This window comes from Chanos chanos, chromosome 1 (assembly GCF_902362185.1).
Source record: "Chanos chanos chromosome 1, fChaCha1.1, whole genome shotgun sequence".
Taxonomy (NCBI): domain Eukaryota; kingdom Metazoa; phylum Chordata; class Actinopteri; order Gonorynchiformes; family Chanidae; genus Chanos; species Chanos chanos.
Genome location: NC_044495.1, coordinates 53,893,794 through 53,910,335, shown reverse-complemented (window position 1 = coordinate 53,910,335; position 16,542 = coordinate 53,893,794). Strand labels below are relative to the sequence as shown.

Below are 16,542 nucleotides of genomic sequence, written 5' to 3'. Positions count from 1 at the left end.
GAACCATCATGTCGATGACTCGTCCTCAGTGTCAACCAACACTTTAAATAGTCTTCACTGTTTTTGGTTTTGGTTGTTTTTTAATTGTGTAAATTAGAAAAAAAAAAACATGAATCTGTCTTATTCTTCTGACGGTGGCAAATATCCATTGGAAGTGCGATGACACGGCAATTTCACAATAGTGTGGGATGTTACTGTTAACGACACATAACATACACTGGTGAGTCATTAAAACACAGCCAACAAACAAAACAGTTTAAGAACACAGCTTTAAAAGCGCTCCAAACTGGCAGTTATGGGGTCTCCATACTAATTAATGAAGCTTCACAAGCTATTTAACGTATCCTTTAAAGTTGCGGTTGTGATAAGGACTCCAAATAAATTCATACCATTGAAATAAAGGCCCCAGTCCTGAAACAACCACCATTTTAGGCTATTTAGATGTTTGTCTTATGAAATAGTAAAACACTGAAAGTAGAGAGTGTTGCTTGATAGCAGAGTGCTCTCTGTCTCTCTGTCTTTTTCTCTCTCTCTCTCTCTCTCTCTCTCTCTATGTCTCTCTCTTTCTCTCTCTCTCTCTCTCTCTCTCTCCATGTCTCTCTGTCTTTTTCTCTCCCTCTCTTTCCCCCTCTCTCCCTCTCTCTCCCTCTCTCGCTCTCTCTCTCGCTCTCTCTCTCTCTGCCGAAGCTCACTGATGCCATCTTGTTTAGTGGAACAGGTTCAAACGGAATTCTGGAGCACTGCATCAGCAAACAGAGTGGAAAAACTGACCATGGAGCAATCTTAACTGTAGCACTGCAGACCACTTAACCCACACACATTACACAGACAGAGGGCCAGCTCAGACAGAGGGCCAGCTGGGAAAATGGGAGTGTGGGGAGGCGAAATGTCAATAAGATATTGAGACACCAGAGAATTTGAATTCCTCTCAAAGAGGAATTCTTTTCCTACTTTTACATTTCTTTATTCAATTATAGTCTAATCTAGAGCATTTTAAAATTGCTCTATACATCACAAGTAACTAACCTCTGGAGAATTATCATGGTTCAGTACCAGTTCCTGGACATATCCACAGAAAGCTACCACTATCAGAAATAAAACACACCAGTTGCTAGCTACTGGGCATTTGACTTAGCTCTACATTATACCAGTACTATCACTTTGTCCCAGTAAAATAAAGGAAATATTTCTTCAGATGACTGTTTATTTATCTCCAAATCCATACTTTGTCCATTTTTAAACGGACTTTGTTCATTCTAAATGATCAGAGAGGAGAGCTAGCAGGACAAGACACTTGTGAATAGTAACAACTTCATTAGAACTGTAACACAATTGTTGTAAAGTATGTTACAAATGTCACTAACATGTGATGTGGAACAGCTGAGTTCTTAATATGGTAATATGTCATAGTCATGACAAAATATGAAATCTGTTAGCATGTAACCAATACAGTGGTACTGTTATGTGATCTTCATTAGCACCAATAATCAGGGCCACGGAGCCATTGTGATGTGGAAACTGCATTAACATGTAACGCCAGATGGCTCTTGGATTTCAGCTGACTAATTCACAAGCCATCGTGCCCACAGAAGACACGAGAGACGGGCGACCGGACAAGCTGGTTCATTTCATTTTTATATTTCCCAGTGTTAAAAACAATAGTCTGTACTTTGGAAAGTGAGAATGGGTGTTGCGTGCTCTCTCTCTCTCTCTCTCTCTCTCTCTCTCTCACCCTCTGCTTTGATCTGACAGTTCAGTTTTTGTTCAGTGAACATTTTCTCACACTTTACACCACAGCATGCAAGTTATAATCAACTAATTATATCATTACACACAGAAGGTTTCATTCAGACAGTTGATTGCAATCTGCATCAGTGGAGGTGGCTTTGTCATTAAGAGAAAAATTAGCCTTGTGTTATATTTGACACTCTCTCAAACAAATTTGCTACACGTTTATGACATTTTTTTTTTTTGACGCAGTTAAAAGTCAGTGTCCAAAGTCACATCAGATACATCAGATCATTATGTTTTAATAGAGACTCATTAATGGACGGTCAAGAGAGAGCTATGTTTACCCACTTTTTCCTTTCCAATTATAATTCAATGTAATTATGTAAACAGGCATTGTTGGAACATTCCGCAATCTATAGACAAGCATCTCTTATCTGCACTGAGATAATATTCTGCTAACTACAAGGCTGTATGTTGCCCACAAATACACCTCAGACAAGAGACTTCAAATGAATAAACATTATTAGAGGGGTCTTCTCTGCAGATACCGCTTCTAAGAAACCCTACAGGTAAACACACAACACACGGCTTCTCTGCTTTGTGTTTCTCTGTTGAGAAAATGTTTTGGATGAGTCAAGCTTGTGTCCAATGTTTTCACAGTAGCAGGAGTTTGGTTATCTGTGTTGTAGGCGTAGGTGAATCATGGACCTGCTGAGGTGAGAGTAGTGGCGCAGATTCCAGTGCACTCCGAGACCTTCATATCTGTACGACCTAGTAGACAAGTTTGGTTTTTTTTTTTTGTTTCGTTTTGTTTTTTGTTGTTTTTTTTTTTTTGTCACAGCCACGGAGGAACAATGCCAAGCATTCGATTTCATTTTAAAATGTTAGTTACAGTAAATCCATTCACTCACTTTTCTTTTCTTTCACTCCTGAAGCACATCTCTCTCTCTCTCTCTCTCTCTCTCTCTCCCTCTCTCTCTCTCTCTGTGTTCTGTGTTGAACCACCACTTGTTTCCATGACCACGGAGTGGATGTTTTGCCTCAGCTCTTGTCACGACTGGAAGGAAGGCAATAATTTCGCCACCTGATCAGCGCAGCACAGTATCTGGTCACGACTGTACTGCTCCTCGACGCTTTTCTTTCTTTATTTTTTTCTTTTCTTTTTTTTAGGAGGGGGGGGGGGGGGGGGGGGCAATATTCAAATAGGAAGCAGTGACAGGCAAACGGGATCAGCCGCCAGTGAGCGTGAGGCTGGTGTAAAGGCACGGGAGGATTACTGTGAGTTCCTGTTGCTGCACTCAGTTCATCACGACTCACATTAAAATGCATTGATTCACACAGCGGGGGGAATGAGAGTTTGCCTTAGACTATGCTTTAAACAAAAAAAAGAAACGCTATTTTTTTTTCCCGCCATCACATCTAAAACATCGCTCAAGACACAGAGGCTTTTTCGTGCGGCGTAGCTCGCCGCGTCTGTTCACGCACGCCACACTGAATGACAAGATTTCTTTCTTTTTTCTTTTTTTTTTCAATTTTTAAAACAACAGGATCATTACAACTTAATAACAGGTCTGGCTTGCAATTCAGGCGATTCTCTGAGGTTTGTCAACTGTGGAAAAGCTCCACAGAAGCCGTCACGTGCTCTGTTGACAAACTGCTGATACATTCCTCTGTCAGCATTTGACACTCGGTAAGAAAGAAAAAAAAAAAAAAGACAGACGCAGAGAGTTGGACTGGCTTAGCAGGCAAAGAGATAGAGAGCCCACCCTGATCCGCCTGTAAGCCTATAAACCTCCAGAAAAAACACCCCATCAAACTTCAGATTTTAAAAGGTCTGGAGTTTCCGAAAACACATCATGTTTCGCTGCAACAATTTGCTCCTCTCCCCCCGGCCGATTTGTGCGGCGTGACACCGTCTGACCCCGAAAACGATAACTTAATTGACCAAAAAAAAAATTTACCAAAGGGGTGTACCCAGCTGCCAACTTCTCTGACTGAAACACTGCATTTACGTAGTCTGAATGCCAGCCAATCAGTTTCACAGTTAAGTTAAAAAAAAAAAAAAAGAGAACTCCTCACTCACCTGCAGCAGTAGAGAGGGCTGTGGGTATGTGTGTGTGTGTGTGTGTGTGTGTGTGGGAGGGGGAGGAGGGGGAATACTCTGTTTCCATAGAAATAAGACTATTCGCCTTAGCTCTTCATACTGCTCTTTCCTATGTTTTTAAATCCATTTTTTTTTTCAGTGCCTACACCCACATACAGTATATTTCCACTTCACTGCACACTATAGGCAGCCATGCATTGGGCTACAGACCAAACACAGACACATTACGGTCTGTCTTTAAGACTCAGTGCAGTCTTTCAAACAGACTTAAACTCTCTGCTCCACTACACAGAGAAGTGATAAAAAGTTTAGAGTTAAAGACCCAACATTTACAGACAAATAAATAATCTTTTTTTTTTCACATTCTATTCTATTCTATTCTATTCTATACAGCACAGAAAACAATGCAAAATTATCCTTCAAAAAACACCATCTCTTGGATAGGGAAACAATAAATCATGTTTGGTAGAGCGGAGATGGCTAGACATAAGAGTAGTGTGTGACTGTTACAGTACTTTAATGTGGTGACACATGGTTGGGGTCCTGCCTCTGACTGTGTTAACACCTGTGCTGGAAGCCTAGCATCAAGGTTTACATTACCTGTCTGCTGTACCACCATCTGAGCTACCACCTGTACTTAGGCTATGCCAGAGGATGGACATCAGTACAAATAACACTAAGAGTGAGCATTAGTAGTAGTTTTGTTATCTTTCATATTCTCTCTCTCCCTCTCTCTCTCTCTCTCTCTCTCCCTCTCCCTCTCTCTCTCTTTCTTTCTCACTCACCTACCTAACTGGGCATTTCCCCCTGTCATCTCCCTATCTTGTGCCTATATGAACACACAAACAGAAGCGCGCGCGCACACACACACAAACACACACACACACACACACACACACACACACGGACAGACACACACATGCAGATTCTTTCCTGTGAGTGTAAAAAAGTGTCGGAAAACCCCGGCAGTACTTACCGAGTTGATCAACGCACTGTTGTTGCCCTGTCGAAGAGCCGCCTCAGAAGGGTCCAGTCCAGTGTCGGAAAGCCCAAAAGTACTGAGTCTTGTTGGGCAGCCATAGGCCGGGAGCTTGGCTTCTTCGGCTCGTAGTCAGTAGAGGAATCATTCTGAACAATGACTGAGAGCGGGGGAAACAGTGAGTTGTTGAGGAGGAAGATAGAGAGATCAGATCACTGAGGGAGAAGTGAGAGAAGAGGCAGAGAAAGAGGGGAGGAGGAGGAGAAGGCGGAGAGAGGGAAACTGCATTCTAGAGCTAAGCAGCAACCCAGTACTCTCTCACACATCACAGATATGAACAAAAACACGCACGCTCTCTGCCTTCCTCCCTCCCTCCCTCCCTCCCTTTCTCTCTCTCTCTCTCTCTCTCTATCTCCTCGCTCTTTCTCTCTCTCTATCTATCTCCTTCTCTCTCTCTCTCTCTCTCCCTCTCTCTTCCTCTCTCTATCTCCCTTTCTATCTCCCTCTCTCTTCCTCTCTCTCTCTCTCTCTCTCCTTGTCTCTATCTCCCTTTCTCTCTCTCTCTCTCTCTCTCTCTCTCTCTCTCTCTCTCTCCCTCTCTCTTCCTCTCTCTATCTCCCTTTCTCTCTCTCCCTCTCTCTTCCTCTCTCTCTCTCTCTCTCCCTGTCTCTATCTCCCTTTCTCTCTCTCTCTCTCTCTCTCTCTCTCTCTCTCTCTCTCTCCTCTCTCTGCTTTGCTGTTACCCTTGCTAATCACAGTAATATATGCAGACTGACTCACAGCCTAAACTCAGTGCTCTCTCTCCCTTTTTCTTTCTCCCTTGCTCTTCTCTCTCTCTCTCTCTCTCTCTCTCTCTCTCTCTCTCTCTCTCTCTCTTTCCTTACAACACTGGCATTAATCCCCTCACAGCGACCCTACTTTGCCTCTGATCTGACACTCTGCACCCCACTGCTCTGATATCTTCTCTTTCACTGACGTATCGCCATGGTAATGCACTGATCCCAGCAGCGACTTGGCAAGAGGATGACTCTGAGTCAATATCCGTTTATTTGACTCTCGCAAAATGAGAGCGTGCCGCTGACGTAAAAAAAGTCACTCATTAAGCGACACATTTCCTCTCCGCTCGCTAAAGCAACACTAATTAGCACTAAAAGAAAATGTTGAGACTTGGTGAAAAGAGCCGGAATGCATCAAGAGATATTTCCCTTTGTCCTCATTCAAATAATTAAACTTGTGCTTTTCACATTCTAATTCTTCCACAGTTTTTTTTTAGATATTGCCAAAAAAAAAGCTGTTTTAAAGCTTAGATACATATGTAGATGTATTACCGTGAATTGAGACGAAGTTGGAATCCTAACTGAATTTGAGAAGATTTGTAATGCTTTTTCAAAGGAACCATTAGGCACCAGCGTCCCAGACACCAGCGTCCCAGAACAGGCACATGGACAGTGACAGCAGAACTGTTACTTACACCATAGCAACACACACACACAGATATTCCTCTTTCATACTACTCTTGTGTGGTTTATATCTTTGACACGCACATAAAGAAAATAACGTTATTGGTAGAAGTTTCCACATACCAGTGTTTGTTTTCACTGGGTTCCTGGGTGGACCAGGTGACATGATGCCATCTTGAGGGCATCTACCCAATGGCTGCAGGCACTGAGCATGTGTAGGTACTGGGCATGTGCTGGTACTGGGCATGTGCAGGTACTGAGCATGTGCAGGTACTGGGCATGTGATGGTACTGAGTATGTGCGGGCACTGAGTATGTGCAGGTACTGGGCATGTGATGGTACTGGGCATGTGCTGGTACTGGGCATGTGCAGGTGCTGAGCATGTGCAGGTACTGGGCATGTGATGGTACTGAGCATGTGCAGGTGCTGAGCATGTGCAGGTACTGGGCATGTGATGGTACTGAGCATGTGCAGGTACTGGGCATGTGTAGGTACTGGGCATGTGCTGGTACTGGGCATGTGCAGGTACTGGGCATGTGCAGGTATTGAGCATGTGCAGGTGCTGAGCATGTGTAGGTACTGGGCATGTGCGGGCACTGAGTATGTGCTGGTACTGGGCATGTGCAGGTATTGAGCATGTGCAGGTGCTGAGCATGTGCAGGTACTGGGCATGTGCCGGTACTGGGCATGTGCTGGTACTGGGCATGTGCTGGTACTGGGCATGTGCAGGTACTGAGCATGTGCAGGTACTGGGCATGTGCCGGTACTGAGTATGTGCGGGCACTGAGTATGTGCTGGTACTGGGCATTTGCTGGTACTGGGCATGTGCAGGTACTGAGCATGTGCAGGTACTGGGCATGTGCCGGTACTGAGTATGTGCGGGCACTGAGTATGTGCTGGTACTGGGCATTTGCTGGTACTGGGCATGTGCAGGTACTGAGCATGTGTAGGTACTGGGCATGTGCCGGTACTGAGTATGTGCGGGCACTGAGCAGTGGAGTATCTGCCCATGTAAATGTACATCCTGCAGAGTCATGTGGAGGAATCTTGGTTACAGCCCTAAGGTGAGAAAACCTTGGATAGGTTCTGAGACAGGTAATAAGATAAGAGCGGTGGTTTGCTGGTTCTGGCTGCCTCCAAAGAAGTCCTTTTTTTTTTACATCAACCACGTAAGAGGAGTCACAATCTTCTATTTCAGAAAACAGGATTGAGGCGGTGTCAACGTTAAACTGTTTTCTATACTGATGCTTAAACACTAATGTGGCACTTTGGGAATGCAGTAATTAAACTTTTGTGCGTCACTGGTCTATACATGACACATTGGAGTTATTATCAGGCACTGGGACATTGCTGTTTTGAGATCAGTTCAGGTGGTCTTCATTGTCAATGACACTTGGTTCTCTGACACTAGAGCAGAGCCCTGTGAAAATATTAAAAAAATTACTCCCATTTTGACAGTTTAATTTAATCTCTTTTAAAGGTGGCACAGAACAGCAATATTGTGATAATAGCATCCAGTATTGCTCTAGTTTGAATTATGTCATTGTACTTATTATGTTTTGCTTATTTGATTAACACCCAAGAGAAAATTGTGTGTAATAAAAATAAACTTTTTTTTATATTGAAATTCTTCATCATAAGATGAAGACAAACAAAGTTCCAAATCAGAGTGCCATCCTTTTTTTTTTAATTTTGACTTGTAGAATTTAGACTTGGCCTGTTCTGATGTCATGCTAAAACACACGCTGGATTGTGAAGACTTTCTATGAGGAGACAAATCTGTCTAGAAAACATAAATACCCTCAACAACAACAACAGCAGTGACGACGAAGACAACAACGACAACAACAACAACAACAACAACAACAACAACAGCAGCAGCAACAACAACAACAGCAACAAATAACACAATACCACTAACTGACCAGGATGTAGATAATATGCAGAGGGAACTTCAGAGGCAGTATAGTGTAAACCTGAACACCAAAAAGCTTTATTTCCATACAAGCAGGGGCTTGGACGCATACAGCAGGACTCTGTTGATGTTACCAAGCAACAAGGTATTGTATGTTATTCAAGCTAGTCAATGCTATGACACCCCTGGGGAACGCGAGGACAGAGGAACATTTCTTGGGAAACGGTGTTAAAAACAATATCTGCTAAATCTGATTGATTTTTTTTTTTCAATACCAAATGTCACATTAGAAAAAAAAACAAAAAACGCCGTTGATATTTGGAAAACATTTAATGCAGTCAGCTGAAATTCACTGTTCAGGCAGAACAGCAAAAAGACAAGGCGAAGGCTAATAATATCGACTCACTTCCAACTTTCACAAAGAACATCTGTCTAATTGCCGGTACTTCAGTTCACTGCTCACTGATCACCAACGGAGGAGAAATCATTTATGCTGTTGTTGTGAAAGGCGTTCAACCAGGCTTATTTTGAAATATCGATTTCTACAGGACTTCAAAACCAGGTGCTGTAATACCAGCTGTGAAGAGTTGGATTACGGTATAAAAATTCACCCATAAATATGCATTCAGCCAAACTGAAAGGACGGCTCTGTTTGAATGCACTCATTTCTCTGGTCGGATTTGAGAGATCAGATTTAAGGCAGTGTTTACAACCCCTGGTAAGATTTGAGACAGTGTTTCCCAATCCAGCTCCTGCAGGCTCACCTCACCACATACTTTAGCTATCTCCCTGCTCTACGCACATCCGATTCAACTCATTAACTAATTATCAAGCCCTTTATTAGGAAAAGCAGATGTGTTAGAACAGAGAGAGAGAGAGCGAGAGAGGGAGAGAGAGAGAGAGAAAGAGAGAGAGGGGGGAGAGAGAGCGAGAGAGAGAGAGAGAGAGAGAGAGAGAGAGAGAGAAAGAGCTAAAATGCACAGAGCTACGGGCCTTTAGCAGTAGGACTGGGAAACATTGAAGTGAGAGATAGAGTGGAAATTAAGAGCAACCCCCTCAGTGTGTGTGTGAGAGAGGCTTGAACTATAGGTGGAAGAGGAAAAGAACAAACAATGGAAACAAACACTGTGTAAACAGACTCTGTCCAGCTGTGAGTTTGAATGTTAAGCCATTAGAATATACAATCACTTGTTTACAGTGAATCTTGTCAATTCTGGTACTCATTTAACTCAAGATGTGGTGCCAGTTGCATCATACTCGGACTGATTTTCTTTGAGCTGATTCAGTGAGCTGTTGTATATTGACTTATGCTTCATACAGCTCAGAAAGTTTGTGTCTGATGAAAAATATATGCTAATAACGCCTTTGTTCGTTCATTTGAATATAAAGAATGCACTACATCATATGATGGTCAGCGCATTTGGCAGCCTTGCCACGGAGCACACAGCGACCTCTAATGGAAGAAAAGGGAATTGCACGGTGAATTGGAGGCTTATGTAAGGACTGTGAGCTCTTTGAGCAGAACACTGGTTTTAAAAGCAGTGCTCACCGTAATTTGAAAAAGTGAGGATTGCATAACTGCACCGAGACTGTATATATTTATTCTTTTTTTTTCATTCTTTTTCAAATGAAAAGGAGAGCACCGAGAGTGTCATTAGGTCAGATCTATGACTAAGACAAGAGCTTATATAAGGGATACAGGATGCTGAAAAGAGTTTTCATTGAAAGCAGGGACAAAAAAAGACAGACCTGAGAGAAAACATTATTTACACAAATTCTTAATCAGCCAGAGCTTTGTGTGAGATACATTACAGAATTCAAATTATAACAGTTTGAAAATGGAGTATAGGAGCAATCTTTCACCTATATGATTCACAGATGTGCTCTGAACCATTTCACAGAGACAGTGAGATCTGACTAGTACCTGTTAAGTACGCAAGTACTAGATTTTTATTATAAGAGAACAAATTAATCTGTTTGGTGGTGCATTTCTGACCGCATTAAGGGTTTTGCTTTCCATGTAGTTAAATATCATTTTTATGGACAAACAGGAGAGTATACACTTAAATCTTATGGTTTATATCTCATAGGAAATGTACATTGTGATATTAAACATGAACATGAAAAAATGAATAAAGTATCGGTTAAAAATACTGAGCAAGATGGATTGACAAGTGCCTTCCACCAGGGTGCACTATTGCCTAGTTTTTGCGTGTCAGGTGGAAGAATTCATGTTTATCGGTTATTCCTGGAATGAAAATTTTATCAGACTTTTCGTGCTCAAACAGATAAATAAATATCTGATTCAGAGCTCTGGGGGAGAAAAAAAAGTGGGCTCTCAGCCACTATGTCCTGATTTTGTTAGCACTGGGATTACATTAAGTACAAGCTAATCTTTTGCTCTGAGGAGCCGTAATTGATTAAGAAGACCTTTGTCTCTTTGGTACAGTCGTAATACACACATCTGCTCATTCCTTCTGTATGGGAGTGAATCAAAAGAGTAAGAGTAACCCTTCAGAAACAAGAACAGAGTAGTAACATGGTAGGAATAGTTGACTGACATTGAATAGACCTGACACTTTCTGTGAAAGGCCTATACCCTAATATGTGAAAACACCTCATACAGTATCAATTAATGCTTTTACATTTTCAATTCAAAGCAAAGTATAGTAATTCTTCAGGCGAGAAAGAAAGAAAGAAAGAAAGAAAGTTTTTTTGTCTTATGAATTTATTACTGTATACATTTAATGTATTTAATTTTTTATTTAGATATTTACATATCAATCAGCTATCCATACATTCATTTGCTGATAAAATTATTAGTGCCTGTTATTTTGACGTCAACCCTTATGACCAGCCTTTGAGACAATATTTTTATTCATAAGCTTGTCAGACAAATTTTCTATCCATTTGCCAAAGAGGGACTGTGTTTTAATAGCAGAGATTAGAACACCAAAACCCACTAAGAGCCCTTGTCTATCAAAGAGGCCTCTCTGTCCATCCTCTTTAGCCAAATTACCCATGAGTGATTGAACGAATATGGTGCTTTTGGTCATGAGAGTAACATAAAGATGGCAGTGACCTACTTCTTTTGTGGCGTTCTTTTTTTACGGTCCACAAGAAAAGCCTTTGTTTTTTGCCACTCATACATTCACACATACATTCATTCATTCCAGAACATTCACGTCGCTAATGGAAACACAATGGCACACAGCTCTCATTAAGGTTACTACTGCATGATAAAATAAACTGATGTATGATTGAAGCACTGTGCAGTAGACCAGTATAATCACTATAGCCAACGTCTGGTGGCAGAGGGTGCAGAGATTTAAGAGCCAATCTCCCTCCTATTGTCCAGTAACAGAAAGCTTGTGTACCCTCCTGCTGAGGTAACTGGCCTTGGTATTTGCACTTCTTAACACAATAGCAGGATGTTTTCGGCTATGGAGATTAGAGTGCCTTTATAATCCCATGGTGTTTGTTGTTTTCAGTTTAAAAAAAAAAAGAGAAAAAGAAAATTGAAAGCTCCCGCTGTGCAGTAATGGGGTCAGGTCAAGCCCCAGTAACACAAAATGTGAAGCATGAGCGTGTCAGTGTGTGACATGTGTGTATAGTTATGTGTTTACGTTTGTGTGTATCGAATATCTTGAGCTGTGTGGTTTGTGTGTATATGTGTGGGCATGTTTGTGGATGGTGTATGTGGTTGTTACTGTGTGTGTGTGTGTGTGTGTGTGTGTGTGTGCGCGCGCGCGTGTGCGTGCATCCGTGTGAGTGTGTTTGTATATGTGCACATGGCTGCTTCTCAAACTCTGTTTTTTGTTTGTTTGCTTTTTTATTAATATGTAATTGTGCAAATTCATGTGATTTCCACACGCCCTGCGTCAGTTTGTGTACGGTAAATGTTTCATATTTGTCAGAAGGTTATGAGAGGGTATATGCAATCATAATATCAACAATAACATTAGTGTCCAATACGTAGTGCAGCAATAACGTGGCGTTATCATATTCAGCCAATGGGTGGCTATTGGTAACAGGTTGTTCACTTGACGTCACATACGCTGGGCGCGCGCTGGGTATGGGAGGAGGTGAGGTCGTTGGAGCTCGTGCACAAATCGAGAGCAATCTCAGAATTTCTGTTTCAGGCATAGGATCTGCACAATGCCTCCCGTGTAAGAGGCTACGATAATGGGGAACTGGGACCCCGGTGTTTTGGGGTGGACACACCGACCTTTGGAAAGTGCTCGTCAAGGTGGCTAGAGTAGACAGAGGGTACCTTTAGAATATTTCACTCATTATCACAGAGGCGATATACACGCCTGCATTGGAAGGGGTTGTGTTTTTTCCGGATTAAGGAGTAGATTAGTGTATGCTTTAAGGAGACAAGCCTTGGCAAATGGAAAATTGAGAAGATACGACTTTGCGAGAATACGAAAGAAACATGGATCCCTGAATTTCTGAGGAATTGTGGAATACCTTTGAAACCGTGGATACAGTGCTTTCCGTGGCATTGCAACACTCTCCATGGCGACATTTTCCACACAGAGCAGACCAGGTCACATCGACCCACCGAGAAAGCTGGGCCACTGGGTGTAAAGCAGTTAATCTCTTGCCTTTTTGTCCGCCGGGCGGCGATGTCAGCTTTTTGCCTCGATCTGCACACGTCTACGGCCGCGATTTCAGCACCCCTAGAGCTGGACAGCGACTGCATGGAGCAAACGCTGGATCCCAGCCTCAAACCCCCTCAAGACACAGGAGGATTTCAGGCTCACTCGCTGCTACACACTGGTCCCGGAGGTCTCGGTATGGCGCTGGAGGAAGAGCTCGCCTTGCTTACCGGAGAGCGTGAGGAGGAAGATAATTTAGAGTTAACCGCCTTGGAGCCGCATGTCAACGGACAGGATGCCGACTTACTGTCGCTTTTCCGGCAAAAAGAGAAAGACTTGGTCTTGGCTGCTAAACTTGGGAAGGCGCTACTTGAGCGTAACCAAGATCTCACAAAGCAATATGAAAAAATGAACAAAGATTTAAATGAGAAACTCGAGGTAAGATATATCTGAGGGTTCGTTAGCAACAACTAAGTTAAACAGCAATTTGGCTCCATTTTAAGAAGTAAACATAATTTGATAAAATGTTAGATAATATATGCTATAGTTAACAATAACAGCAAATATAGAAAAAGAAATCAAATTAGAGTAGCCTATTTAGAAGCCCTTTTACAGTAACTGAAACATTTGGTGGGAAGATGGGTAGAGTTTTTTTTTTATTTTAAATACAAGTACTTGAAAACATTGAGATATTTCTCGATGTTTTCAAATACCTGTGCTGAGTGAATACAGTTATACTCGGTTTACCCTTGGTTTTACCCTGACCCTCTGTGACTAATAGAATAATCACTAAATGCAATCGACAGTTGTATAACACACCTGTGTCCATGTCACTTGTGTGAGGAGCATGACTAATTTCATCAAAACCACCTGTCAGTGGCACATTTCTTCCCTTAAACAAACAAACAAAAAGAATAATCATAATAATAGGTATATTCAACTCACAGACTGTTCTCTCACACAATGAGAACAAGTGAAAAAAAACCCCCAAAAACAAATCACCTCTCAAATCTAGACCCAGTGCTGCGTACTGATAAGCCAAATTCATCAAAGCTATTAAACATATCCAAATTTAGCGCAATGTTGACCCTTTTTTTTGTTTTCTGGTCAGTACAATCCTCTCTCTCTACCCAGCACGTGGTAAGCAGTAGAACAAAGCCTAATCCGCTGGCTCTACCGAGGCCTACTGTGACCACATCTGCTGCTGTCGTGTTCCGTGGTTGTTCTGCGTGCCCTGTCCACCACATCTGTCACTGGCTTTGATCTCAGACCACAAATCAGCATTTTAGATCAACCGAAAACACCAAGAACCGTGGCTTGTTGCGTGAGATTTAACCCGAATTAGCGCTCATATGGCCAGTAACGCTTTTTTTTTGGTTTTTTATCAGCAGTGCTGTGAGGACAGTGAATGTTCCTTGACGTTCGACTTGGATTCAGAGCCAGAATCTTGACTGATTCCTGGCTTCGCTCCATGTGATTGTTCTTAGCTTTGTCCAGCCCTTTGTCACCCCGTCTGTCCCCATCGTGTAATTGCACTCTTTCCTCTCTTTGATTGAACCTGACTTAGTTTTCCTCTTTGATTATCACTCAGGACCCTACCCCACGTCCAACCCTCTGTCGCCTTTGTATCAGCGTTTAATTTGACTGATTAAAGTGGCCCAAGGATTTGATGGTCCTCACAGTTGTGTTTTGTAACTTTACTGAGTAACCTATTGAATACTTCTGCACTCAGTGAACCCTCTAGAGATCAAACTGGTGCACCTTTGTTTGTTCCACAGTCTTCCCCTTTCTAGTCTTGTACTCCAACGACGCCTCCTTAGTGAACCTCTTGGGGTCACCGTGACTCATCTCCCTTTCTTTTTCGTTCTCTCTTCTTCTTTTCCCTCTCTTTCTTGATCCCTCCCCTGTTTCCCCTTCCTTTAGCTTTTGGAGCAGGAGAAACACGAGTTGAGGAGAAGGTTGGAGAGCAGAGAGGGGGAATGGGAGGGCCGGGTGGCCGAGCTGGAGACGGACGTGCAGCAGCTGCAGGGCGAGCTGGAGAGGCAGCAGGTGCAGCTGAGGGAGGCCGACCGAGACAAGAGCCGAGCCATCTCCGAGCTGTCCGAACAGAACCACCGGTTGCTGGAGCAACTGAGCAGAGTGAGTGCCCCCCTTGGTTCAGACTCGCCCGACGAAAAAACGGGGCGGGGAGGTTATGATTGGGATGACGCTGAGATTTAGTACGGAACTATCTCCGAAACGAAAACGATGAGCATGGAAAACTATGTCGGTGGTATCGGAAGTGTCAACGTTTTAGTGTTGGAGGGTTTGAATTTTGGATTTGGGGCATAGTATTACATATACGTTTTATGATCATATGATTATATCTATCAGAGTTATTAAAGATGCCTTTCTGGGCGTGGAGAAATTCAGTTACTATACAAGAGGGCTTTAAAAACTGAAATTCTGCTTGTGTTATGGATGTCGGGTGGCACAGTAAGGTATTTGGGTTATAGACCACGGGAAAAATCAGTTGGATGAGGAGAGGAGTAAACCCAGGCCACTGATAATCGCGCTTAAAGCGTAGAGCTGTCCAGAGTTTGACTTTTGGGTCTTTCTGATTTGTTAGGACTGTGGGGGAGTTTGAACACTGTAGGACTGAAGCTTGTCTGTAATGGTTTGATCTGTTTCACCTGAATATTGAACGGGAGATAAAATGTGGTCAAAAAAATAAGATGCAGAACGGAGGTTATATTATACTTTTCCAAAAATCAAATTGGCACGGCAAGATACCTATAGATGTCATGGACTGGCAGGCAGGAAAACATCCTCCATGCTATGAATAAATTTCATGGCCGTGGAACAGAGATGCCTGAAATGCCACCACCATATGTCAGTGCACCAAAAGTTTTGCTAGAACGTTCTATTGAAAAACTTTAGCATAGCTGAATATCTCACTTGATGTAATACCTTGTCATCTGTCTTTCAGAAGTACCACATAGTCCCGCAATGCTTGGCTATGAAGTAGGCTTGAACAGTTTATATAATGGCCATCAGAAATGTAGCAAAAATAACTTAGGGAAAACTGCTTGGAGTTTGAATAAACAAGACATGCAAGTTAATTAACAAAAAAACTGTTATGAGCAGAAGAGTATTCAAAAGTCTTAGATGTTCGTCCCGATTACCGGTCAGTTCTGAAAATGCCCAACCAGCTGCTCTGTGGTAATTAAGGTTTAGAAGATTTTTCTCTGTTTTTTCAGTTTGGTATTTATTCACCAAAAAGCTCTGCTGAAAGTATTTCACTTTCATTTAACTTGTGCAGAGTCTTTGCCCATAAAAAAAAAAAAACCCCAATCTATTAGTTTTGACAAGCAAGCCTGGGAAAGTTTTTGGTGTCATCCAGGATATACTGCTTTGTAGCCCTCTACAAATTGAATCACATAAAAATCCTCAAAACTAACATCTGGAGTGAAAATGTGTGGTTGCTTTTAATGTCTAATAAATTCTTTCATTTCAAAGAACTGAAACTAAACATGATTCTTGAAAAAAAAAAAACCATACCATAGATATCAGTGGTTCTCTAAATTAAAGGAAGTGGGTTTGGAAGAGAGGGGGCAGACATAGGATGAATCATAGATTAAAGCATTTAAACAGAAGAAGACTGGCGTTAATCTCTTTGAATCATCACTAGAATACATAATCAGCCTTGTGTCAGTATGAAGAAGAAGAAGACTGTTTGACTCTCAAGCTGTTTCTCTCTGCACACACTT

The 16,542-nt window shown here is 42.2% G+C and overlaps 2 protein-coding genes across 2 annotated transcripts in view; one reads left to right on the top strand and one right to left on the bottom strand.

The window, feature by feature from the left end:
- The window catches only part of citb (citron rho-interacting serine/threonine kinase b), a 34,166-nt gene extending 26,931 nt beyond the window's left edge, over window positions 1-7,235 (bottom strand). The window contains exons 1-2 of the mRNA XM_030765388.1: window positions 6,398-7,235; window positions 4,829-4,974 (exon numbers count right to left, since the gene is read on the bottom strand). Of these exons, the coding sequence (XP_030621248.1) occupies window positions 4,829-4,974; window positions 6,398-7,235 (984 nt within the window). The remainder of the gene's footprint in view (window positions 1-4,828; window positions 4,975-6,397) is intronic.
- Window positions 7,236-12,820: 5,585 nt separating this feature from the next.
- Window positions 12,821-16,542, top strand: part of bicdl1 (BICD family like cargo adaptor 1) — a 19,881-nt gene continuing 16,159 nt past the window's right edge. Inside the window, exons 1-2 of the mRNA XM_030789363.1 lie at window positions 12,821-13,231; window positions 14,717-14,932. Of these exons, the coding sequence (XP_030645223.1) occupies window positions 12,821-13,231; window positions 14,717-14,932 (627 nt within the window). The remainder of the gene's footprint in view (window positions 13,232-14,716; window positions 14,933-16,542) is intronic.